Source organism: Neodiprion pinetum, chromosome 1, assembly GCF_021155775.2.
Source record: "Neodiprion pinetum isolate iyNeoPine1 chromosome 1, iyNeoPine1.2, whole genome shotgun sequence".
NCBI lineage: Eukaryota > Metazoa > Arthropoda > Insecta > Hymenoptera > Diprionidae > Neodiprion > Neodiprion pinetum.
The window spans coordinates 24,902,399-24,929,138 of record NC_060232.1 but is presented as its reverse complement, the minus strand read 5'-3'; the positions used below and the strand labels follow the sequence as shown (position 1 = coordinate 24,929,138).

General features: G+C 41.2%; 1 protein-coding gene and 1 non-coding gene across 8 annotated transcripts in view; one reads left to right on the top strand and one right to left on the bottom strand.

Moving 5' to 3' along the window:
• Positions 1 to 26,740, top strand: part of dgo (ankyrin repeat domain containing protein 6 diego) — an 88,143-nt gene that overhangs the window by 32,401 nt on the left and 29,002 nt on the right. For all 7 annotated transcript variants that reach the window (XM_046637292.2, XM_046637286.2, XM_046637277.2 and 4 more), the window contains one exon: positions 24,172 to 24,273. In XM_046637292.2, the coding sequence (XP_046493248.1) occupies positions 24,172 to 24,273 (102 nt within the window). The remainder of the gene's footprint in view (positions 1 to 24,171; positions 24,274 to 26,740) is intronic.
• Positions 16,218 to 16,290, bottom strand: TRNAR-UCG (transfer RNA arginine (anticodon UCG)). The gene has a single exon. It is a non-coding gene; the product is annotated as a tRNA-Arg (tRNA).

Sequence of the window (26,740 nt, the reverse complement as noted above, 5' to 3'; positions counted from 1 at the left end):
TGACGCGGAATAGCCCTTATACGCTAATAGTAACGGTAAAAATTTGCCAATATCGTCTGAATCCTAAAACGAGCGGCAAAGAAATGGAGCGCTTGAATGGAGACATTCAAGCTTTATGTATTTGGCCTTTCGCCGAATGCTCGTCATAATGAGCCAGCGTCAATTCGACGGAATTCCTTAGCGCGGATCCCGCCATCCAAAGGAGGATGCGAATAGCGATGCCAACTTTTTATCTCTCGAAGCTCAAAGTTTTTTTCCCGCATATGTCTCACCTGCTGCAGCAGAACGAAGGACCCCTAAACCTGATCCCTCGAGCGAAATTGAGACATCGACGAATTTTAAATCGCGCCACCGCATCGCTCGACTCGCTTTAATTCGAACCTCATGCAAATTCGACTGTTTATATACCTACGTGTGGGGACAATTCAGTTGATATCTTTTTTCCTCTTTCGCGTAACGAATTCACTCCCTGATCAGCCGTTGAGTCGACGGAGAGAGTCGAGCTTATGCCACTATCTCCACATTGTGCGTACCTTCATTCGTACGGAACTTGCGAGACAATGTGATACCTGCTTGACTGGTCCAGACGGCAAACTCTGCCGGCGTATTCTCGACGTCCGTTGGTTACTTGTGTGCTTCTCGGATTTATGTCTATCCGGAAAGTGTAAATATTGACTATAATATACCTGCTTTGCATACGGAATATATGTTATACAGTTTATTTATTCATTTCGAGATGTTGCCGGGTGAGGGCAAAACAATAAAATTAGTATATTTTTGGAAAGAGTAGAAAAAAAAAAAATACTCATCATCCGTGAAATACGTTTCAATATAATGATCCCAATAAAAATAAATTCATTACCAAATTATGCTAATATAATTCTCGACAAAATCACACCAAGATATGACGAATATCATTAAATCACTGCTAAACTTTGACAAAATTCAAGGAACTTTTGCTAAAGTTATGAAACTTTGAAAATACTCCGTGTAATCTTGTGAATGACGAGTTTCTTCAAATTGCGGCACATTGAGCTTGTTATTAAATTTACTCACAAACGAATTTTCTAATATTCACGAATCCTTAACATCAGCTTCTTCTTATTAAAACTACTGAACTAGAGTTTTAGCTGACAATTTTTCGATATCATCTTCACCATTTGGTGCGAAATCTCGGTGAAAACTCGAAGCTAGGCGGCGGTATAAATTTTCCGTCACACTGCACACATCGTCAGCTCACGGAATCTTGATATCCTCGGATGAATCCGCATTCAGGACCTTTGGATGCCTATGGCCAAGGGATTATCTCAGAGTACCAGATCACCAAACGCTACGGGGTACTTTATACGATTAAACCCAATTCTCGCCCAGGGTTTTTTAAGTCTATTCTACCGCGACGGTTTGTCCGCATGTCAAACGGAGGATCGCCTGCTAACCAGACGTTCCTTGTTCACTTTCCACTTCGCAAAGGCTCGAGATGCACCGCCGCACGCCACCGCATCTGATTTCTTATGAGAAACCCGGTTACCATCGGTCCACGCTTTTTCTTGGCTTTATGGTTGTTCCCTCGAAGCTATATGTATGTATGTATAATGCAATAACTGCAGCTTCGCTTCAGCAATGGTTAAAAGTGCCGATCCGCTTCAAGACTGCAGGGAACTAATACGGGAAAACTATTGTTCCGGGGATATTTGCACCGTAACGATTCACTCGACATTTTTTTATCATGATATATTATAGGTATTATGGGTGCTTAAAAAAAACGAGTTTTCATGCTCCTACCACTGAAAACTTGCGTTTTGAAAAATAAAAACATCCTCGCGAAGAGGGAGCTCTGTAACTTAAGGGGGTATTCTAGTGTAGAGGCATGAATTTGAGGTGTTTTTTGAAGTGCTATAAACAAAAAACAAAAAATATTTTTACCATCCATTTTTTTATCAGGCGTTTATTATTATTTCACGATTACAAAAAAAAAAAAACAAGTCAAAAAATACAAAATTGAAAGTGCTATGAGTTGTTGAAGTGGGGGGTACAAAAAAAATGGCGCGCCAATGTTGTCACGATTGCAAGCATTTTCAAAATCAGAAAAAAAAAAAAAAGATTATTAATCTACATAAATATCGTACTAACTAAAAAAAGTCGAAAAAAATTTTTTTTTGCCAAATTACGGCTGTCCGAAAAAATAATACGTTTTTTTTGACTTTTTTGGACGTTTCTGAATTTTTTAAAAATAGTAAAAATTATTATTTCGTTATAATAATAGTTCGTGCGATAGAGACATGTATTGAGAAGATTCTCACCAAATTTCAAGTAAATCGGTTCAATAGAACTTGAGAAATCATGTCAACCGTTTTGAAAAATGTAGTTTTGAGAAAAACGCGCTTAAAGTTTCGAGTAAAATTCGTTCCAGCCGAGCCAGTATTGAAGACGTGTCACTAAAATAGCTATATCTCTGAAAATAATTGAAATTTTGACTTGTCCTTTTAAGGACACATTCTTGAAAGGTTAAGCTTTGAAAATATAAAAAAAAAAAAATCGATTTTTTCAAATTTCTACACTAGAATACCCCCTTAAGTAGAAGCCGCCGCTCATTGGACATTTCTAATTGTAACAGCTAATTAACGTTGTAGCGTGGCATTTTTGATGCCAATTTCAAACGGTACCCTGGATCTTAGACGAAATCAAAATTAAGGGATTTTCGATATCGAGTATCAAAGTATTTGCAAAAGAGCGCCAGAAATGGAGTCACGCATCCGAGATTACGAGAGGAGACATTGTAGCGAGTAGCGCGAGGAGTAGCGAATAAGATATTTCGGGCTTTTTGTTTCTTTTTTTTTTTTATCGAGTTTCAACGGCAGCAAGCGGGAAGTCGGCAACGAATTCGTGAAAATTGCGAGGTGGCAAAATAGTGACGATCTCGAAGAAAGGATGTCGAGCCAACGAAGATTCCTGCATCCAAGGCGGACGCGATTCTCCCGCTTAACCCGCCAACAGCTGACAACCGAATCTGCGAAGGACCGACTAGCGACGAGGGAGCAGCAGCACCCCCCCTCCCCCCGGAACATCATAGAGCTGCGCGGTGGACGAAACTGCGATCTAGCGTCAAGTTCTGCGCCGCGATGCTAAGACAGGTGCGCGTCGAGTTGCGCAATCTACGAAATCGATAACAGATCAATTGTCGCGTGTTCTTGCGGGTATGACGTCACGAGATCGCTGTTGCGGCAGGCCGTCGATTTTGAAATCACTTTAGTTTTGGCGATCGCGTGTAATCGACGTGTTCACGTACGCTGGAATAGTGAGGAATTCTGGAAGTTGGCGAAGCATGCTGCTGCCGAGGAATCACGAAGGGGTTGGCGAATTTGCTGCGTGGATGTGGAACGGTAAGCGCTGCTGATATTCTTGCGATCGAATTTCGAGAGGAATTGAGTAAAGGCTTGCCGGATAACGGATAGTTATTTTGCATTTGCGTCTTTTACGTTTTAAATTTATGTACAGCCCGAATTCCGCTGTACACGGTCGTATTTTTCAGTGTCGTCTCTCGTGTAGGTCGCGTATTACCGAAATGGAGTGTTCGAGTTAGCAAACAGCGTCTTTGAGGATTTTGAGAAAGCTTTGATTTCGGATGAGTCGAGATTGCGTTTAGTTAAGATTGCATTTTCGTTGTGTCTATTCAGGTAGCGGTTGAGATGCAAAGTTTGTATTATTGAGTTTTGGTTACGACTAAATGACGCTTGAGTTTAAGAATTTGTTTAGTTGAGTTTCGCATAATGTTGAGCTCTGTAGATTTTGTATAGTTGAACTAAGTTAAGATTAGGATTACGTTAAAGTAGTTTTAAATTGAGTTACCGAGGTCTAGTTTAGCTTTAGTTAATATGAGTTTCGAATAATATCTAGCTTCGTTCTAGTTGTTTAGTTTAGTTTGTCAAGTAATCTCACGGTCGCACCGAATCGGGCATTAGAGTGAATGCCGTCTGTTCGGTAGCCGGATTAAGAAATTAAGTTATAGTTTCGGTTTCGTAGCAATTATTGCTGTAGCTTGATTATGTCTAGATTTCGAATTGAGAGTTTCGCGCTTGAGATTTTTTAAGTTTGAGTTGGATTTTAGTTAGCGAGCTGCAAGCTCGATAGATTAAGAAATAGCGTAGGTTACGAATAATTTTCTGTTGTTTGATTTTGGATCGCAAAGAACGAATTTTGAATTATGTTGTTTTTTTTTTTTGTATCGCCGCTATTGTAAAACATATTCTTTTATTTTATTTTTGTTAAATAGCGTGTTGTTGTCTTCCGGGTGGCCGAGGTGCAGCAAAATTCTGCGTTACAACGTCTATGACGAACTTTTCGGGAGGAGAAATTTGGAATCATGGGGATTGTATTTCAAATTAAGAGAAACAATTTCAGTAAATAAATTTTTTCTTTATTCCCAATTACTTATTTTTTATAAGGAATTCTAAACAACTTTGAGTTGTACATTTTTTTGCTAAATAAAAATTTAGATCGATTTTATTCGTAACAATAATTTTGCGATCAAATATTGTTTATAGTTTGTCACAATGAAACAGAATCTGGTGAATTTATTTTTCAATTTAAAATGCAACCCCCATGGTCTCGAATTTTTCCTTTCAAAAATGGAAGCTATCAAAACTCAAGTTTTGAGGGGTAGGAGTATGAAAAATCGCATTTTTTTCAAAATACCCTACTAGGTATACTGTAACAATACATTAATCTGAATTGCTATTCCTTTGTCTCATAACACCATTTCCACATTTTTACCTGATAATCTAATCTAGGGTCTCGAAAAAATTCTTTAATAAGACATTTCTGGAGGTAACTGAATGAGATAAGATGAAGAAAAAGAGAGTTAAGAAGACTGAGAAGTTGTGAATTCAGTATGAAATTGAATATGTCGGAAGTACACTTTAACCGCTGGTCAAGGATCGTATATAACATGCCCCGAAAAATATCGACGAAACTAACATCATTTTTTATCGAACCATGCGGCAGACGATCATGAACGGTTTATAAATGTTTCGTAAAACTTGTTTCACGGAGGATTTATTTCTTTTTAGAGACGTTCCCAGCGTTTCTTGCGCCTGTCTCTCTGAATCGACATACAGGTACCTTGATCGCATACTTCGTGTATGCCGTGAAGAAAAACGATCCACAATCTTTGCCTCAGGCTAGACTCTTTTATATTCTACATGGTCACTGGAATTGCGACGATTGCCCACATCATCGACCAACAAATCTTGCGACACGCGCCGTTTACGACGATTTCATACCCTTTAACAGTGGCCCACTGGCACTGGGAGTCCCACAAGTCTGATAGTTGATCCTCATCGCCAGTCTCGATTCAAAAAATCAACGTAACGTGCGCGTATAACGATAATCCAGTAATTTCACAGTGCTATCCAAAGCGGGGATTGAATCTCTGAAAGAAACCGGGTCTTCACAATGAATTTCTTACAGTTAATGTGGGCCCTGAAATGTTGTATTGAATTGAAATATCCTATTGTAACACTATCTAGAGTCTTTACTTCGTATCGGGCGAGTCTGGTTCTACAACACGCTGACACGATTTACTATATTACAGTCTTGTGCACTCGGGTGGATAGCTATGCCTATGCATATGGATAGGAACCCCGTCGGTTCGAGCAGGTAGAAAATTCCAACTCTGTTTCGAAGCGATCTCATTAACACACACTAGTAGTTTCATTATCCAAGGTATGCATACGTTCATGGGTCGTTCGATAAATTGGTGAAGATAAATAATTATTGGTCGGATCTGTAATAACGCTCGCAGACTTTTCCCATCAACTTCGATCCATCTTTTGCTCTGTAAACTGGCTTGCCTACTTCTGAAATTCTTTCTATCATTTTCAAGAGTTTAATTACATCATGGCTTCCAGATCCGCTCGTATCGTTGCTTTCGAAATGGTCGGAGGCTCTAATTACACATCTAACAACGGAATAGAAAGCCGCATCGCGATCCTTACTTTACAGTCTCACATGCGTTCAAGTCAAAGATTTGCCAGTATATACGTAGTTAGTCGCTCAAGATCAGTCGGGTTACTACCGTAATAGCGTCGAGTGGCACCTGTCGAGACCGGATGCCCTGCCAGTCGAAGTAATTAAAACGAAAACGTGCCCGGCTTGGGTAAACGTAGCATGTATAGGTGCGCAACAGTCACGCTGGCGTCACAACATCCATGCACTTTCGCATCACTTTTCAATTTAATTATACTGGTTATATACGCCGTGAATTGTAATCGAACGGATGTAGGTACGTCGCGCAGATTACTCGCAGAGTGACAATTCAATACGCACGCTGATTAAAATAACAACTTCGATCCGTCCAAGCCGCTTTTGAGGTCATCTGTGCCTGAATCGACCGCTGTCGAAATCTCTAATACCGTAGCTGTAATACCGATCAAGCGTGCCCGTCAATTCGCCGAGCGAGAGCTTTACGCTGTCCGATTTCGCGCGCAACGTTCTGCGCATATCGTAGCAGGTAGGAGTGGGGAGAGTGGATCGAACAAGTGAGGCTCTACTGTAGCCGGATGGTGTAATATTCACTTTGCAGAATCCTCTAGATCCGTGGAATCGATTTTGATATCAACTAGTCACAAGGTTCGGTTCTTAGCTCGTTCGCTAATTGGATCATCTTTCCATCGCTCCGGTTGCAGAGACGCCAGAAGTCGTTTGCGAGACAGGTTAAAAAATATCACCTGATCGAAGGTAGAGTTGTGTGCAATTACGCTGTCTTCCGAACGCAAATTGAACGTCGCGCTACGTCTATGCTTCTATTGATTGATGATCGTGTCAAACTCGGGTCTTTTTCTCCCCGCTTCACGGTCTCGTCTCTACGTTGGCAATTATTCATACCCGCGCAGTGGTTGGGTGTAGGTATAACACGTATAAGTACCATGGCCGGGGCAATATCGAATTGAAGAAGAACAAGCGTTGTTTTGAAGTTACGCCGCGAAGCCAGTTTGCAATTAATTTGATTTGACGATCGAAACGAGCCTGCTGAGTTATCGCGTCAAGTTTTACCGCCGGAATTTCGACAACACGATCTTCACCAAAGGTGCTGAACTTAGTTCCGCAAATTTGCAGGAAGTAATAATACCGAGACGCAAAGGCATCGAATATGCCCTACGTTCCATTGCACCGACTCGTACCCGTGTACAATCAAAGGCACGCGAAGCACCTCGGAACCATCAGAGAAACCACGAGTTCATGCCGACACGTACGACGTTGCCGACGCGTGGATGCGAATACCGAAGTACAATTTTGTCCCGTACACCAACGTAATCCACACTCAAGCCCCTTCCTGGTACTGGAGTGACATGCACGTCCTGCAAGCCCAGCATGGAAGAATTGGTAATTTCGCATGGTCATTGAGGGTTCCAAATACCTTGACTACCTTCTGAAAGACACAGCTCTCACTTCTCTCTAATTTACAAATTTGAGAAAGAGTAAAAAATGTAAGAAAAAAAAAAAAAATTGGAAAACATTGTAGCGAAAAAGAACTTTGATTGTTTCGCTTCAGTGTTCGGCTACGTATCGTAAGCCTCGGGCGCGAAATGTGCGATCGGTATAATCTAAAAGTAAAATTGTATTCAAAGCGCGATGTGAGGAAAGTATTTTGCGGCTGATGAGATCGCAGTCGGGGTCCGTAAACAGATCCGAAGACGGATACGAACGTCGACTTGCACTCGGCCTTCGTTGCCTCACTGCAGCAGTTAACGTGCGAAAAGTATTCGTACCGAGGCGAGGGTCGATACTCCTTGTAAATAATCTCGCCACTATACGCGGTTTTCAAAAACTCCAATTACCGGGTTTCCATCCCTCAATAAAATAAGATATTTGCCTATAAACATTGAGTCGTCTATTGAATATCTCTTAATCGGTTAGACTTGAGAAAATTCTACTTCGGTACTATTTTATAGAGCGTAAAATTTTCTATAAGAATCTGTATTTAGATAGTTTATAAGTCAAGCCATTGCCGAGAAAAAACAAAAAATTCAAAAACTTTCCGATTTTATTTTTTCACGTGTTATTTAAATGGAAAATGGATAAAATAAAATAGGCACCTAGAAATATCAATGCTAAGAGCTGACATTTTACTGAGATATTCTACTTGAGATGCTCTACCGAAATTTCGATGCGCGTTTAACGAAAAAAGAAAATTCTTTTTTTAACACACTCTAATATACCTATACGTTTAGGTGTTTCATCTTCTTCTTTTTCGTTGCTATAATTCTTCGTTCAGAGCATGTACGGCACCCCGTCGTGCTGAGGAATATTTTTCCTAACTAGATACAGGTTCGTATAGGTTTGACAATTGGGCGAGCCGTATTACGTTCCAAACTAGGATTGGCCAATGCGATAAAAACTCGAGGTATAGAGAGTCTGCGCAGAGTGCATTGTTCAGGCATGAATGTCGCATTATGATGTCTTACAAGACGAGGTACCTACTCTCCGATCGTAATCGCGAGATTACCAACGCACCGTCAAAGGGATATTACCCTTGGCAGGAGATTAGCGTGCATAATATAACCCGAGTGCAATGCAGGCTTTTCTTTGAACAACTGACGTGATTCGTATCACGAGGATAATAAGCAGGATACGCGGTCATTGATCGGCTGTAATCGGAAGTGTAAATCCAAAGGAATATGAAATCGAACCGATCGATCTGTAATTTTTTTCAACTCTAAAATTTACATTCACACTTTGCTCACTCTCTGCGCGAGGCGGTCAATTTGCGTCTTCGGTCAACGACATTATAAAATATCTTGGAACTCGTATCCAAAATTCGAAACTAGATTTTGGGCGATTTATCAAAGTTCAGCTGGCTTGTACAGCTTCAACGGCTTCTGCGCAATGCAAATAACACGAGTTTAAGAAAACATTCTAGACAAGAGTACATCGATCTACCGTAGATTATAGGTATAATAGTATGCAAATATTAGATAAGCTGCCTGCATGTTAACGATGACTACACGTTTAACGTGTATTTCACTTTTACAGTCAACGACGTGTGGGTACCTACGATGTTTCCTGCATGCTTTCGCGATTGACATTCCTCTGCAATGGTTTGATTTTCTTCTATGCTTTTATCATTTACGAGCACGCAAGGATTATTAAAACCGAACTACGCGCAACGGTGACTAGAGAGTCAATTTTGTTCCATTTAAGAAGAGAGAAGAAGAAGAATAAGTAAAAAGACTCGATATCGCTCGCACGCGATCGTCGTGTCGAGAAATCACTTTTCCATAACGGCGTGACGTTTCTGGCGCAATCGCATCGACAAGTAAATAGATTCGAAACTTCGAAATACTTAAACAGTCTGTAAAAGACACGCATCCCGTATATTTCTCATTTTATTTCGCAGATTACTAATAAGTAGGCAGGTATTATATGAATCGTAGTATCTGCAGTTAAAAAAACCGGCCGTGTGCTATTTTAATACGAGTAGCAAATTACGTCGACAATATACAAAAACAACAACGTAGATAATTTTAAGTCAGTCCTTGCTTTCCCTCAAACACTTGCCTCTGTTAAAACGAATAAGACGGAGAGATAGTTATAATACGCACCGAAATTGGCCAAGTTGAAATAAAGAGATGAAATATACTCGACAAAGGTGACATTAATTTCCTATAAACACATTTATAGCCTAGTCCGAGGGCTAAATCGAAATTTATATCGTCGTGCTACTTGAACTATTAAGTATAAAGATTGAGAGGTTTTCACAATTAGAAAGTACCTTTTCATCCTACAACAGAGATATATACTGCTCAAAGAGCGAAGAGACTTCTATAAAAATTGACATCGTTTATCGCGTGTTTGTTTTCCCTGATTTCGCAACTGCATACCATCATCAGAGCTGAGCATAAAAAGCGTGGTAAAATTGTATAAGAAAATGCCCCAGCGGTCTGCAGTCAAAGGCAGAAAATGATCGAACACACGGACAGCTGGTCGATCCGAAAACCCGTTATAAGTAAATAAATTCCTGGAGTATCTCGTGCCGGCCGGTATCGCGGTATGGACCGTTCATTTTTCCTGTTATTTAATAACCCACGCCACACTAGGGTGTAATATACCAATGATTGGTATACGCGATGCGGTAATCAGTTGATACGCAAGTAGCATCGTATATCTCTGCAGTACCTACTGTAAGATGGGAAGAAAATTCTTGCGTCGGGATTTTGTCAAAAAATTAAATAAATTAAGTTATAAATATAAATTATGTTATGCCTGGGTAACAAAAAACTTGCCGACTTCTTCCTTACTTAGAGGCTTGTAATGGATCGGCTTAAGTTTTGAAAATCTCATCGGATAATATACGTCACTTTTTCGCACGGTGTTTTATCCGCCAATTCTACCACTTTTGCTGTACGTCCGGCGTCCACCCGTTGTTATACCCTTCAGTTATGTTCAATTTTACACAATTAGAGATGCTCGTACCCTACCCGAAGACGAAACTCGTTCCAGCTAATTTGACCCTTGTCTCCTAGGCTGCAGACTCCGATCATTGTGTGATAGATGTGGATATTGTACTGGCCATAAGAGGCTTGATCGAACCCACCGAGCACCATATGCGAGGAGCTGTGCGATCTGTACGAGGATAAATCAATGGCAGCATAAAACGTCGGCGCGTTAATAAATGGCCGTCTTTACATCTGTATTTGGTATAACTTTATCGGCACGTTGCTTGCAAATCAGACCCCGCATGGGATTCCGAAATGATCACGATTTCGATGAATTTCTCTTGTTATTAAAACCCAAGTTCCGCGGTCATTTTTAAAATTGAAATTTAATTTACGGTGAAACACCGTACAAGATTATTATTTCGGATATATATATGTATTTTAAATTATACAGAAAGAATTTTCTTCAATCTTATACAGAGATGTGACTGTAATGATTTTCGTAGCGGTACAATTAATTTGTTAATTACTATCCGCATGTGAGATATCAAATAATAAAGTTACAAGCTCTCTTTATGTAACGCGCAACTGAACACCGTTGAAACGATCGTCGCGTTAAAGAATGCCGATAGAAAAACACTTATGCGAGTGTGACGGAGTAAGACTCAGACCAAAATTTACATACTGCATTAGAATATGTAAATTTTCGTTATGTAATTTCTGCACTACGTTTAACGTCAAACAACTTTTTTGTCCTGGGATAAAACCGGTATATACACATTATCATTCGGAGCTAAATCGATGCTGAATTCGACAGTCGCCGCACTGCCCATTTCCGGCTAATAGTTCATCGATATGGCAGTGCCACTTTAATCGCAAATTCCCGTACCTCTGATATTTGCAATCCGAATCTGCATCTCATTAAATTATACATTCAAGCATTGAAGTGCGAAGAAATACATTTTTAAAAAACGACGAATCATAACCCGGTTTTATCTTTCTATTTTTTGTAACAGACGAAACGATATTTTATTCAGGATAATAAACGGACAGATCTCCGCACGATAAAAGTGTTTAATTTAGATTTCGGTTCACGCCTACACGACACAATCGCGCAAAACATTTTGCATATTTAAACATGTCAACGTAATTTAGACGGTTTCGGTAAAAATCTTAGACAATGATTATGTCGGACGTAGCCTGAGGAATATCGCGCCTCCATTATAGCGACGCCTTATGCATAAAATGACTGGGATACGAGTGTACATTAAAAAAACGAATGGATTTGAATTTTGTAAAAAATCGCGCCTATTAACATCCCGGCATTCGCTCCAGGCGCAATAATTGACTCGCAATGTCTCACTCGGATTCATGCTAGGGAAGGTCGTATCGTCGGGGAGAATCTTCCCTCGAATGATTGTAATTTGTAGGGCAGTGCGGGCTGCAGAGACCGTAGGTGCTCAAAGGTAACGACTCTCATTTAGATAATGATGGGATTGGCTTCCAAGTTCTCGCGGTTTTGCCAGTGAAAAATAAAACAGGAGTCGAAAACTGCGCGGCGAATAGCGGCCAGTTTTAGCTCCCTTCTTGTTCTCAAACTCACCGGGTACCCGGGAATATGGAAAAAATAATGGGGGGTGAAAAGTAAGAGAGCCACACAAAATACATAAAAATCGGAATGTGGGAAGATCAATGTATTATAGAAAGTCGAAATATGAAATCGTCACGAAATACTTTACCTTTTTATATTTTGAATTTTACACAATTTACCTTCATATGCATTGAAACTCCGTGGATTATATATTCGACTCTTTCAAAATTCGATATTTTCACCCTTTTATTTTATGGCGATTTTACTTTTTGACTTTCAACCGAAAGAACTAAGCTTATCCCGAAGTGCGTACAAACTCGCTCTCACAATCCGCAAATACAAAATTTTGTGAAAGCAATGTGTGAAAGCGTTGACTTAGACTCGAGTAGAAACACGTCAAGATATTTTTAATTAAGATTCATGACAAGGTATTATTACGAGCTTTAATAGCAGAAATGCGCGCACATTACGTTTACGCATTTTCTTTCCTCCGTGGCGTGTTACTGGGGGATGGGTAATGCAAACGATCTTTTTTTCAGTGGATTATAAACGAGTGCAAGCTCACGTTGTGAATAAAAATTTACGACGATCATCAAGGTTCGTAATTTACAGTTAACGAACTAAACGTGCACCTGCAAGAATTTAATCCCTAGTTTTAATCGGGGTGTAAAATCGCGATATTGCCCTAACAAAAAAATTACCCACTACACGTGTGACAAGCAACAATTTCATTATCTTCATCATCATGCTAAATGTTAGAACTCGAGTTCTAATGCGATGATTTGAAACTGTGTAATACTAAATGAAATCAATACCCCTTCGGATGAAACCTATAAGTTGCAAGCCGTCGACGTAGATCTAAAAAGATCCCGCAGGTTTCCTCAGGCATTTCAAATAAATAATTACAGAACGTCGATACTAAACTCGATAAAAATCCAGCTCTGTCAATTCCCACTGTATAAATTAACCGCGGTAAGAAACGCGCCATTCAAAAATAAATCTTACCTTGCCTTTAAGGGCAGCTGTTGGCTCTGAACAGAGATTTATCCCTTTTCTTATTTCTTCCTCTTCGAGTATAATATTTAATAATTATCAGACGGCGGTCGAATCGTTTCAACAGCCATTCACGCTGCATCTACATTTTTCCAGTTCATTAATTAACGCGGAATGAATGAATGTTTGACCCTCGATTAGACGCGTTTATGTATGTAAATTGAAAGTGTGTTAAGAAAAAAGTGTCACGTCATCAGAGACTCGAGCTCCACACGCGGACATGACTGGATTATAACCCGGGTCTATCTCGCCCACACATTGATTTATTACACGCTAGTTCCCCGTCCGATCGGCTTACCTTCGTCATATCCTTTCTCTCTTGGCTAGTTCGTCGAAAATCTCGACAAGGAACTCCCTCGCGCGAGCTGCCCATGGGCAGACCGGGTCAAAGGTCAATCAGCTCCACGATCACGGTTCAACTCCACGCACGTATAATGGCAACGGAGACGAACCAGTCTCTGAATACCCAGGTCTCAGCTCTCGACTCTGTGGGGTCGGAACTGGTTGTTCTTTTTGTTACGGTTTGTATCCACACAGACATTTCTGCAGCAGCGTGTATAATCGTCCGCCGTGTTACACCGTTCGCAGACCCATCGTGAACAGCGTTATGTGCGAATAAGAAAATCACTATACGCACAGGCGGGAATAAGGGTGGGGGTGAAAATGTAGAAAGGTGAAAAAATCGGAGGGCCCCGATGTAGAATTTTTAAAAAAGGGAAAACTTGATGTATGGAATTGAAAAATGGTTAAAGTCGAAGTAGGGAGAAGGAAAAAATTGAAAAGTTCAGAACACCGAATGCCAAACTTTAGAATCGTAAGAATTCCTCTGGATAATATAGAATCGTGTACAGATTCTCGATTTTGCTGTACCATGTTTTCACTTTTCTGTATTTCGACTTACTGCGTTTTTAATTTTCTGTACATGAACTTTCCACACTTTTAAATTCTATGAATAAAAATTTCGCATCTATGAGAATTCGATATTGAGGTCCTTCCATCAATCAGCAATTCAAGATTTTTACCCTACTCTGAGAATAATTCATATCGTTGGTCAAGATTTTTTTTCTTAACTTGTAATGCAATTAAGAATGTTGGGTATAAAGAGTAACCGCAAAAACCCCCCTTTTTTCGCCCCTTTTTGCGTAGTCTGTAGCAAGAACGGGGAAGGTCGTACAGAGGTCTCCGTGGGCTTAAATTAATCGTCATCGAAAATGTAGGTGAGCATATTTCGATTTTTTCGATCTTGCGCGACTTACCCCTATTTTGGGGATGAAGTATGTTTCACCCCCACGCTAGGGGTGTTTTTCCCTTTGACGATATTTGGAAGAATATTCTTGATATTACTCCTCAATTTTGCGGTTACTCTTTCTCTGAAAAGTCAATCCTCAACAATACCGAGCAAAATTCGGAACAGAATTTTCTATGCAAAGTATAACTAAGTTGTCGGAGTGTCTTCAAAAAAAAAAAAAAAAATATATATATATTTGTCAAAAATTTACCGTAAAAATACAGATGGATTCACGTCGTGTAATTATTTTCGAACTTCGGACAAATCTTTTTTTTTTCTGATCATTACAAAACCGTTAGCCTCATCAGTATCTAGGGAAATAAAACAGTCGTATAATATTGGACCTGATGGTTAATAAAATGGTTAAATAAATTCCTTTGAAACCGAAGTGAAATCTCTCATAGGAAATTACACAAGCCGCTAAGGATTTATTCAATACCCGAAAAATCTACTTCACTCGCTTATTTCCATAATTCGGTTTCGATCATATCTATACGACACGTTCACCCATCAAACGACTCGCCTTTTCGAAACGATAGCGAAAGTAAAATCATTATTGGAGTTACTCGGTTTAAACACGCGAATGGTTCACAAAAATTGCCTGCAGTGATTCGACGCCTTGAACAATTTGCATAGATTTACATAACAACACGAGACGAAAATGCTCGAACAGATTACTGGGCCAAATACATAATGCGATGTCCTGACTCGGCCTAGGACTGAAATGCACATTCGTTCCAGTCTGGAATTCGTCTTTTTTAAATTAAAAAATCACTTTTTCAAACTGCCGGATTGGATAAACGTACAAGTGGATTTTGCGCGTTCAATTTTTGAATGCTATGGCAATTGTTTGTCTAATTAATGGGGCATGAATTCTATCTCAAAGATGAAAGTATTGATCGTGGAATAGCTCCATGGGCAGTTTGAGACTCGATTGAAATTGAGGAAAAAATGTTTTCATGATTTTTGACAAATGGATTTAAATGCTGGCCTCTGTTCAGACATTTGTAATTTCATTTCATTGTCAGATCAATAATGGCAAAAGTAACTGAGGAACAACATGATAAATTCTGCTTTTGGCAATCTTTATTCGTGAAATGAGTGACAACCTGCGGTACACGTATTGGGTCCGTAATTTCCGTACATGCAACAGGTTCTCCTCGGGGAAAAATTCCTTCAACTTGGATGTGAATTCCTTCATCTCGAATACATATCGTTAAATTCCCACGAACAAAAATTAAAGATACGAATTTACACTCAACGGTAGATTATTTCCTTAAGGGTGGAATTCTTGCTGTACGTACGCGCCTGGTACTTGACTTTTATGACTCGTAAAGTTTCATGCAACGAGAAGAAGAGTCTTCGGGCTAAAACGTCTTGCCATTACCTGCGAAAGACCGTCCAGCACCTAATTATATCCATTTATTGTTAGATTTAGGAATCCTGAACGTCGGTTAAATTTTGCAGTAAATTTGTTCAACCAAAATATAAGAGAAGGGCACCTGGGCGTTAGGAAGCTGCGTTTATTTACTCGCTCGTTGGCGTACCTATTCACGATAAAAAAGTACGAACAAAAAGTTTACAAACCGTATACCGTGCTACGTTACGTAAGTGACGTAAAAATTAACATCTACGCTTCGCACTCTCCTATTTGCCAAGATGCGTACGCATAAGGCAGTTGCGCAAGAACGAAAGTGGCGACTGTAAGAAAAATAAGATGTGAAATACTCGATGAAATTCTTCGATCGGTACGAACAGCAAAAGACCAAAGTATGCGTGTCCATCTTCGGCGCTAACTTTTCACCCGCATTTCGCACGGCGGGAGTCAATTAAGGGAAAAAAAATCTATCATCGACCGTGACAGGATTCGAACCTGCAATCTTCGGATCCGAAGTCCGACGCCGTATCCGTTGGGCCACACGGTCGCTTAAGGGTAGCAAACCCCGAAGTAAACTGAGTCTACAATCCACCCCTATGCAGGGGTGTATCAATTTTCCGCATCCCCGTGCGAAGGAAATATTTTCATCGGCCCCAAAAGCGTCTATTTATTTTGTTTAAAATGTCCTACAGTACGAGATTCGAAAATGTGCTTTCACGTCAAAGAGGGTCGAAATAATATTTCTAGTAGATATTAAAGAAATCCAATATAACTATGCTCGCATTGTGGATTGAATACTAACAGGTTTCAGAGATAGTTTATCGCAGGCAAAGTGTAGATGAATAAATTATCATGCGTATGATATTTGACAACTCGATGTTTCTCGCACAACTTTTATTTATTTATATTTCTAATGGCACTCACGTGGATTACAATTAATAACTTGTGAATCCAGAAATCGCTCGTCGATCATCGATATTATTCAGGAATACAGTATACTTTTGGATCGTTCTGAACGACTCCGCATTTGGACTGACGAAGAAACGTGATGTCTTCCTGGCGCAGGGGGAGCGTCAGAATCAGCCTCAAAAGTGGAGGACAATTGTATATGGAAATACAGTAGCCAGACAGCGCCGTGGGGCTCTTGCAATCGAAACCAGTCTCTGTAACAAAAGCTTTTTTTCTTATCCTCGTATTCGTCTCCTTCTTATTTTCTACTATCTTGTTCTTATTTTCAAATTTTCAACTCTGCGCCGCTGCGAGATGCTTCCTGGCTAAGTGATCTCACAAAAGGAGACACAGAACGATTTACGGTAGTTAAATTTTCAAGGTTGTATCTTTCAAGGCCGTCTACTGCAGCTGCCAGTATTTGATATTACAAACTGCTGTGATTCGTGCTGCTCTCTTATCTGGCAATTACTTATCGATCAAAAAGGCACATTTGGTAATGACACGTTGTACAATAATTTGGCCGTAAAATGATTTTTTTTATCGTTCGTCGAAGTTCGCGTAATAAGTTGTGAAATGAAATTTACAAGCAATTTGAATTTTATTACACATACACGGTACTTTTGCAACGCAACTTCTTGCCCTTTGTTTTTCTTCTTACTCTTATTTTTGTTGCCCCTCATCAACGTAGCATCTTTCACCAACAACGACGAACACGACAACGAAAATACGCGCGCACACACCTGCGTTTAATCGGTTCAGATTATTTCTCGTTAATTGGATTTTAAGTACGAGTACAACAGGCGATTAATTGGGACTGCGAAGATTATTACGACCGTAATTCGAACGGTAGCTATATATCCGGTATAATTGATCATTCTAAAGAAAATACGTGCACCTCAAGAGTGGAAATTGCGAAAGCTTGTTACTTGGGTCAAGAAATTGACACTCACGTGCTTGGCTGCCTCTAATAAGCATGACCATCATCACCAAAAGCGCGCCGCGTTTCTCCATGGCGATTAATGTCATACTATGGGGTTTGTAGACTCTTACCAGTACTTGTATTACCCTTCCGCGGTTGTCGGACTTCTTTTCAGAACAAGAAAACACCAAACATCTACTCGTGTTGGACTTATGTCGTTGCGTCCGAAGTTGCGAAGCAAACTTTGTATGGTACCCGAAACCGCAGACCAAATTTTTGCAGTATAACGGTCAGTGAAACACACGCCAATTATTGGTCTTGGACCGTATACGATGATAAGTACAATAATTTCGTTGGATTATTCATAGATATAGTTACAGACACGCCAGGAACAGCTACCGTGAATTAATTTACACCTCGCAAGGTATGACCATCGGTTCTCCGTCATGGTGAATACGATTAACCTAACGGTTACGATGCGTATGGTATGTATATATGGTAATACGACACGAGATTTTCATTCACCGTTTCTCGCTACGGTTCCAAAAATTGAGAGAAAATTAAACAACCTTTGGTAGATAGAAAGAGAGAGAGAGGAAAGAGAGAGAGAGAGAGTGGAGATAGTAGCAGTAAGACGTGTAGTACGATAGACGCAGCTACGATCTGAGCATTATACTATGGTAGTGCTTCTTGTAGGACACCATAATCCGTCGAATACAAAGTGACTAGAGCCACTACAGAGTCGAGTGCCCGCAGGTATTTCCAATAAGAAGCTGTTTACCGAGATGTTTTGAATTTGAATGTACAAGAGATTGTGAAACGCGTAGGTATATGAAGAGGTACCTTTACTGGAGATGAATTGTTCTACAAGAAAGAAAGGGGCATTATTTCGGAAATTCCCAGCCATGCTGAGTTGATTCGTCCGGAATTCCCGGACGATCGGTATCCGATTTAGGACGGAATTTTCCTGTCCACATCATTCACACATAGTTTGTATTGGCTTTTTTCAACCCGATCACTGTGGCGTTTTTTTTTTTTTTGCACCACTTAAGTGTAGGGAGGGTCAAATCGACCCTATGCTAAAGAAAACTCGAACACGTCATCTTAAAAATCTGGAACATCTATGGATCGGCTGAAAACGTAACGCGTCTTTTAAATTGGGACACCCCGTATGCTGGTCGCATCTAACTATAAGGCGTCCATATGTATACAACAAAACAGATTATATTTTAGAAGTTTTGATGAAAATTGTTCTTACGACACAGAGATTTTTCTTATTTCGAGCATCTCCAGCGATACGGCAGAACCAGTTTAAATTTCTGCCCGTCGTTAGTTCAAATCTCGAAACGACTGACCAATTTCACGACCAAATAAGCGTATTATAAAATTCTGTAAAAATCGTAACTATTCGAAGACTTAGCCGTTGATTACACAGGTAGCCAATCCAGCACGGGTTTGTTCCCCTGACTAATTAACGAGTTGGATATGCCTCTGACGTCTTCTTTCAGCCGCAAATTCTTCGTGCCTTAGAGCCGGGATTCCGGGCTTACCGTTCACATCCATCGACCAATTACTTAAGTGGCATAGTTGCATTAATCACTGTCGAACGAGGCACCAACGCACTTTGAGCCTATGATTTTAATTTTCTTCCTCTTCGTAAGCAAATACGGAACGTAGAGTAGGCCAAATGAAGCTAGGGCCAAGGGCCTCGGTGCGAAGAGATGGTAGACACGCAAGACCAGCAAGTAGGTATCTCTACATGCGATAAATCGTCGAGGGCCGGCGGTGGTTTTATCCTCTGTAAATATTCTGACGTCTCTTGATTTAGCGATTCGCGCCTCGCAAACTTTGCTTGCTTGTTAGTGACACACCAGGTCCGTATAGGAATATACGCATACCTTACGTATGCCGCGTTGTGTCAGCGGCCCACGCAGTTTAAACGGGCGAAATATCACCCTGACACACAAAAATTCGCCGGAGATTCGTATCGCTTTTTCAGACCCGACTCTTCTCCTCTGCCCACCACCAACCCTTCTGTTTTTTTTACAACCAAGAAGAGGCTTTCAACAAATATGCACCTCGAACAAGAGAGATTGAATTCTGAGTATTCCGACCAGAGTATGAGATAAAATTTCATGCTATATTCAAAGTCCAAATTGCGCACCACCAGGGAAAAAATTGAATGCAACTGCAATGGATGAAATTTCGACATTGGATTCAACGGTGGATTTCATCTTCTACAACAAAACTGGTACCTTGAACACGACTGCAAAGGGAGCTAAGAAAAATAAAAGTCAAGTATTTTTTTCAAATCGACGTATAGTGTGTGCGCCCCTTCCTATACCTCGACGATTCATCGACGCTCCCAGTATTGTCTGCGAAGTAATTAGCATGCTCGACCTACGTAGCTGTGGCACACGGAAAAGGGTGAATACATTAGACACTGTACCATGCAAGAACTTGAAGCATCCTCTTCGACGCCCAATCGTTTCCGATGCTAATTAGGTAGGCTCACTGTAGCTACGTTGGATTTGTTGAGATGAAAATTAAGTTCTTTGCGCTCCCAGTATTTTAGTTGCACAAGAAACAACGTAGGTATTCAAACACACGAGTATAACGTTTAGGAAACGGCTTCGACTGCTTCTGAATGAATGTTTCCAGTTCGAAATTCAAACATTACCCAAGTGTTTCCGTGGATGCGTAGTCACCGATCGCACACAGAAGTATGAACGAATCTAACTTTTCTTTGTGTCCAAGTGGATTGTACGCCTCCATCCTCGGGCTTCCGAGCAAGTTACTTAATAATGCCAGACGCGATGAACGGCTGAATGAACGGGCAGACAATCACCAGGATGAGAAAAGAATCTTAAGTGCATCCTCAAAGGATCCATGGGGTCCGGGTTGCATGCACCGTACACTTATATCGCCACACGTTAATGTTGTGAACATTTTCACGCATGGACGTGCGTCCGGCTCGATGTACCTTCAAACGAGCATATTTCATCCCCGACGAGATCTTGACACGTGCAGACGGCATGGCAGTATGTATATACATATATATATATATATATATATATATTTATATACGTACATACTTTCGTTGAAACTATTCGGTGAGGTAAAAGGAACCGTTGATATCAGGATGAGCTGACAAACTAACACTTTCTTCGCGGTGTTTTTTCAGTTGCATTATATGTTGCCCGAATAATGATCCATGCATCGCCTCCGGAGATAAGGCGCTTTCACTTTGCTGTAGAAGGTGGATCAGGTATGCGGTGGTTCCCGATGTAACGAGCGGCATGCGGGAACTCTCGAAACGCTGTGCAAACTGAATTTATTTCATGATCAGATGGAAGTGGCATACCGTATATAGTAGAGGAGTGAAAACCGGCGATCAGAAATGGTTTTTAACCGTGAAACAGGTATTGTAAGGCTTTGGTGAACCTCGACCTTTCGAACTGTTGAACAATGTATCTCGTTAGGGTGTTATGCTGTTCCTTAATCATTTAAAGTCACTAAGCTGCTCCGCATAAGCATGGCGCCACTTCGACTAGACCGCCCATGGCGAAGTTCTTTGAAATAATGATAGAATCGTGCAAATACTAATTCTTAATTAGATATTGGTAACTAAGTTCGGCCAGTAGGTAAAAGAGCCCGCTAAGTCGGAGATCTTGTCAATCAGCCACACATGAGGAAACGAGAAAGGAGGGCCCAGATACAGAGTTGCGCATGAGTATCCTCTCCTGGTGCGCATCGAATCAGAATTTGGAATGCCCTGGGGGTTCCCCCATTCGCGAATAAAGGCGCCGGCACCTCTGTCGACCGTATTTCGCGTTGTGTCTAAAAAAACTAAACAAAGTCCGAATTAGTCAGGATCGCGTTACACGTCAACGTCACGTTATACGCGGTCACAGAAAAAACGTTTCTACGGTTAATTAATTCCATGGTAGTGAAAGAAAAAGTCGGATGAAAAAAACAACTAATGATATACAGAGGATTAAAAAATCCTGCCGGGCTTCCAGACGGCAACACGTCTTTCACAAAAGGTGCTTCTCGAATAACTTACACTAGCGTTTCCCGTTACGTAGGCACTTTTGACGAGACAAAGGTAAACCAATTGCTCCATCACGATTTAATCACATCAAAAACTGTGGCATATTCCCTGTGACCGTGATGAAAATACAACATACCAAAGTGTCATACACACGTGGCTGGTATATAAATTACTTTTGAAATTGGCGACACTTGTCACGTGTGCAATTGTCAAAGGCTGCATCAAAATCTGACATGCATTTTTGAACACCGCTGCAGCATTTCTGTGCAGTTTCATATAATACGTAAGCGATGAAACACGCACGATTACGCCACGACTTTCAAATCACTCAGTAAGGAACATTAAATTCGAGTTCACCGACCGTGAGGAGGAACGAGGAACCATTTGCTTCCATGGTTGAGACAATACGCGGAATAACGACCCTGCAAACAATGCCAGCTTTCACGTGCAATCGGATCACCGTATCATATGGCCCTATTTTCACCGTATAGACCTGCCACCGCTCTGCTCTTACTGGTGCTGTTAAATTACACCGAGTACATCTACTCCACTGATTGCGGGTTATGGTTCCAAGATAGGGCCGGCAGTGTGACCCAGCTGTTCACGCATCGTTGTGAAAAAGTATGTAGGTACGGTCTGCTGAGCCTCATGAAACACATTACACGAATAGGCTAGATCAGCACACTTTTGTAAAATCATTGTACTGATTTCTTTTTCCACACATTCGAGTGTTATGGACTTAATAATGGTGTGTTTTCTGAGTTGGCATTACGGCGACACAAGGCTTTTCGTTACACGAATGTATTTAGCAAAAACTTTCGCGTCAAAGTAGATAAGCTTAAACTTTATCACGATCGTGCAGAGAAGAATGCGAAACACTCGTGGTGGTCAGACGTTGTATAGATATACCCGTACTCCCTACTACGGTTGAGGCTTTTTGAGCAGGTCACAGAAGCCGACTGCACGGTAAGATCACGGGCTAATTAATAGAGACGGTTGAGTACAAGTCTCAGCGGTAGATTGTGTAATTATATGCGATTCGAGAGCAATTTTAAGGACATTGGATGGCGGCGAGCGAGTTAATTCAAGCGAGATCGTTATCTCGTATCTCTCAGCGCTTTGTTCCCTTGTCGCGGTCAGCGTAGAATCATAGATCTGACATTCCGCGTTTTCACCGTGCTGACTGAGCTAATGAGAAGAAATAAGACGGACTGGTTGCGGGGAAGGCAGCCATCCCCACAGGCCGACGACAGACCACCAATGGAATAGCTCTGTGCCGCACTTACAAGGAAAAGTATACCTCTGTCGGGTATTCAACGTACCCGCACCATTCCAGAGTTACTGCGAACATCAAACTAGACTGCTCCGTTTACCCCGAGAAGTGTACAGCCGTTCAAACTGAATGGGACCAACTTTATACCGAATATATTACAAAGCTTTTGCCAGCTTTTTGAAGACGGATTACAACCTTTTTAGGGTATACTTGTGCGTTTTGTCAGTTTGGAGATAGGTGCACAAGAGTTTGGGGTAGCTGGTCGAAGGGCTTCGATTGAGAAATTAGAGGAGGTAAAGATTCGAATGCTGGTATATTATTTAAATCCATACAACTACGATTTGAAACTAATTCTGTCGTGTAAAATTTGGCACTGATCAATATCATCGCTCAGAAGTTCAATAGCAATATGCTCGAGCTCAATATCTTGCCGAGCACTGTATGAAATGATTATTCCTCGATAACAAGTGAATGTTCGAAAACGCTGATTTTAATAACGAAATCCGATTAAAATTTCTTTGCTTTCTTACGTGCACACTGTTGACTGATATTTCTGAGAAGCTTATCTACATCCGGTGACCACCGCCCGAGGGTAGGCATGATGGAAGTAAGCGTGCAAGTATTTATAGAAACGTCTTGGAAGTTGGAAATGTTGAAGCACTTTATACCTTCAGTCATGGGCTAGGATGATGGGCGTGGCCGAGGTGTAAATCCTTTTATGCCTATTCCGAGAGCATAGAGATGCACCGCACGAGGCAGACAGTCGTTCGCGAGAAACGCCGGTGCACGAGTATCGTCGAGGTATAAGGGCCAAATTATTATTCACCGGGGAAGAACTCGTTCCTTTCTCAAGCCCCGAGTCAGTCTCGTCGAGGTACCTGCACATATACCTCGAAACACGGCATTCGCCATGGTGGGCCCGACAAAGTAGGCCCGCGTACATGCTTGCATACCTCTGTACGAAATTGACGGTGAACTCGAGGTGAACCCCGTCTTCTGCAAGGACCGCAATGTTTTTGACCCATGTTGCCATAACTGGACGACAGGACCGTTTACGGAGCCTAGCTACACTTGCGTAACGCTGCTTGCTCAGTGGCCAAAGAAAAGGCTGAGGTGGGAGGAGAGAGAGAAAGAGAGGCAGAGATCTCACGTGATACCTCACCCAGATCTGTCACCTCCGTGTTATCATCCTGTCAGATGTTAATTTTTTATTACTCTTCTCTTGTTACAGTCCGGTTCCACACCGCTTCAACGAGCTGCTGCCGAAGGCCATCTCGAAGTTGTCGAACTTCTCCTCAAGCATGGTGCGGATATCAGCAAACAAGATACCATTGTAAGTAAACCAGGTCTCGGACCTCACACTGCCTTAAACCATGACCCAAAATCGGGCGATTATGTACCTCGCACTTAAGTATTGATTGGGAATTGCGCCCAATTGATTTCCAAAAATTTGCTTACCCAATATCACCGATGAAACATCAGTTTTCACAGTTGTCAGGTTCTATCTGAACCACAACTTTCACGCAGGCATTACGGCTGGTACTACTGCCAAGAATTGATATACCGAATATGAAAAAAAACATTGGAATGTCTGAATATCGTAAGTTAATGATTCTGAGCCTTTGACACATAGGCACCATACTGGTATTCTGTTCATTAGTAGCAAACTTTATCCGGAACAAGTCTAGGACGCTGTCTTGCTTCAGGTTTCACCTTTTCAATGAACTTTTTTTTTCTAATTGGATATTCCGGATCGTTTGAACAAGATTCTTATTTCCACTGGGGTAAAAACAAATCAGTGAAAATGTGAAAACTGTTTTATACCGAGCAACCTACCAGAGAAGCAGTGTAAAGTAGTGCTATTTATAACGTAGACGGTTATGTCGGGAATTGGTAAAGCGTGTGGTGCCGCTGTTCTACCTAAGGGATCAATTAGCGTCCTGTAGGTTACTTCGAAAGAATATGATTAACGTGAAGCCGTTGCTCCTTGCATCGTGACCTGAAAAAGGGGAAGTCCGACAAATAGTTACAGGTTGCTGCTGTACATTGTATCATGACGCACCGTACAAGTTCATGTATCCCTCGAGTTTCACGATTCGTTCATGGATGAGCCAAAGGAAGGAGCTGCAGCGATGCGGACGTGGGAATGAAGCTGCAATGCGTGTCCTTCGTGAGAGCCTTCGTGAGGGATAAAAAGCGAATTCCCCCAGAATGAAACTGGGAGTAATCGGCGGTATTACCGAGTAACGATCACACGTTCCTGTACAGATTCGTTTTGTTCAATTTCTCTCCCCTTTCTCCCCCCTCCGTATTTTAACCCCGAACTTTGCGAAATTACAGCTCATATTCTTATCTCGGATCACTGATCACCGGCAAATCTATAACGCATATTATAACGAGCGAAACTCCGCGCTCCATATCGCACAACAAATCGCGATTTCTCGCAATTCCGTATCGCCGTGAAACACGATAATTTCTCGCTGAATTACAGAGTTATTCGCGTTGCATATCGCCAATCCCGTGCCTCCCGCGAAAGAATCGACAATGAAGCGAATTTATAATACCTCGTATAATGTTCAATGCCTCGGCTCAATGTAAATGGTGATAAAACTATTAAAAACGTGACGCATAAGTGTATCCAACTATCGTTTCACTACCGTTTTACATAATTTGGCAAAAACCTTACTTGCAACGGGAATATTTTTTTTCGTCTTCGCCAGTTCGGATCACGAGCCACTTGCGAAGCTCTCGCAAAACCGCGAATAGATAAGACTTGAAAGTCGAAACAGAAGTATCGTGCAGTGGAGCACGTACGGGATATGTAGTTGTAGACAGAATTACACGCCGCATAGCTACGTGCTGCAGCTAGTCCCCATAAGCGATTTAATCGGGCAACTAGCGAACGAGTCCTATCTCGATTGGCGAACTCGGTGTACAGGATGCAAATGTCAAAGGGCCCGTTCGTAGAGCATGTAACGGGCGCCAGCTGCGGCAGTCCTGCAACGACACCCGAAGACAGACTCGGTTTCTCGATGCCTGCCTTCCTACGTCTCGGATTGAAAGAGGGAAATTGCAATGTATCCGAGGGGCGAGTGTTGGGACAAAAAGTAAACCAACCGGATTCTCCTCCGTACTGCCAGGGCCTGTCTGCAAGGATCGAGAGTCTCGAGAACTCTCCGATTTTGTTAACTACACACGCACTTCTACCCTAACCATTTCCCATAGATGTCATTCCGGTCCAAAGAAGAATCAACGACTGTCTCGAAGGCTGATTGTGAGTAGAAAAGAGAATCGAGGAAATTGCGCGACAATGCAAATTTTGGCTTGATTGGCGAGAAATTCGTCACGAAGATACATCTTCGAACAAAATTCACTTCAGAGTTGTGATTTCGTAACGTATTTTTGAAACGTGGATCGAAGTTGAACGTTACAGTAACAAACGAATGAACAGTACTTCATTCCGATCTCGTGATCGAGTAAAACATTAATGGGAGTCATTAAGTGGTAGGTAGGTATAGTTCACCGGTATATAATGCGATTGACCGAGTTCTTATGGCCTTCTCAATAAATCCCCATGAGTTCACCAACGCCGTAGAAAAAACATTATACGTATCCCGGATAAATGTGCTATTTACGGTCTAACAAGCTTTCGAAATTCCTAAAGGAGAATCTTTTTCAGTTGATTAGAAATCTGCCACGCTCGTTTTAAAATCTTCTAGAACCCATTTGATAAATAACTCGATTGGAAATCGGCTTTTCTTATGAAATTTGTTAACGGATTACCAGGTCTCTTATTTTTC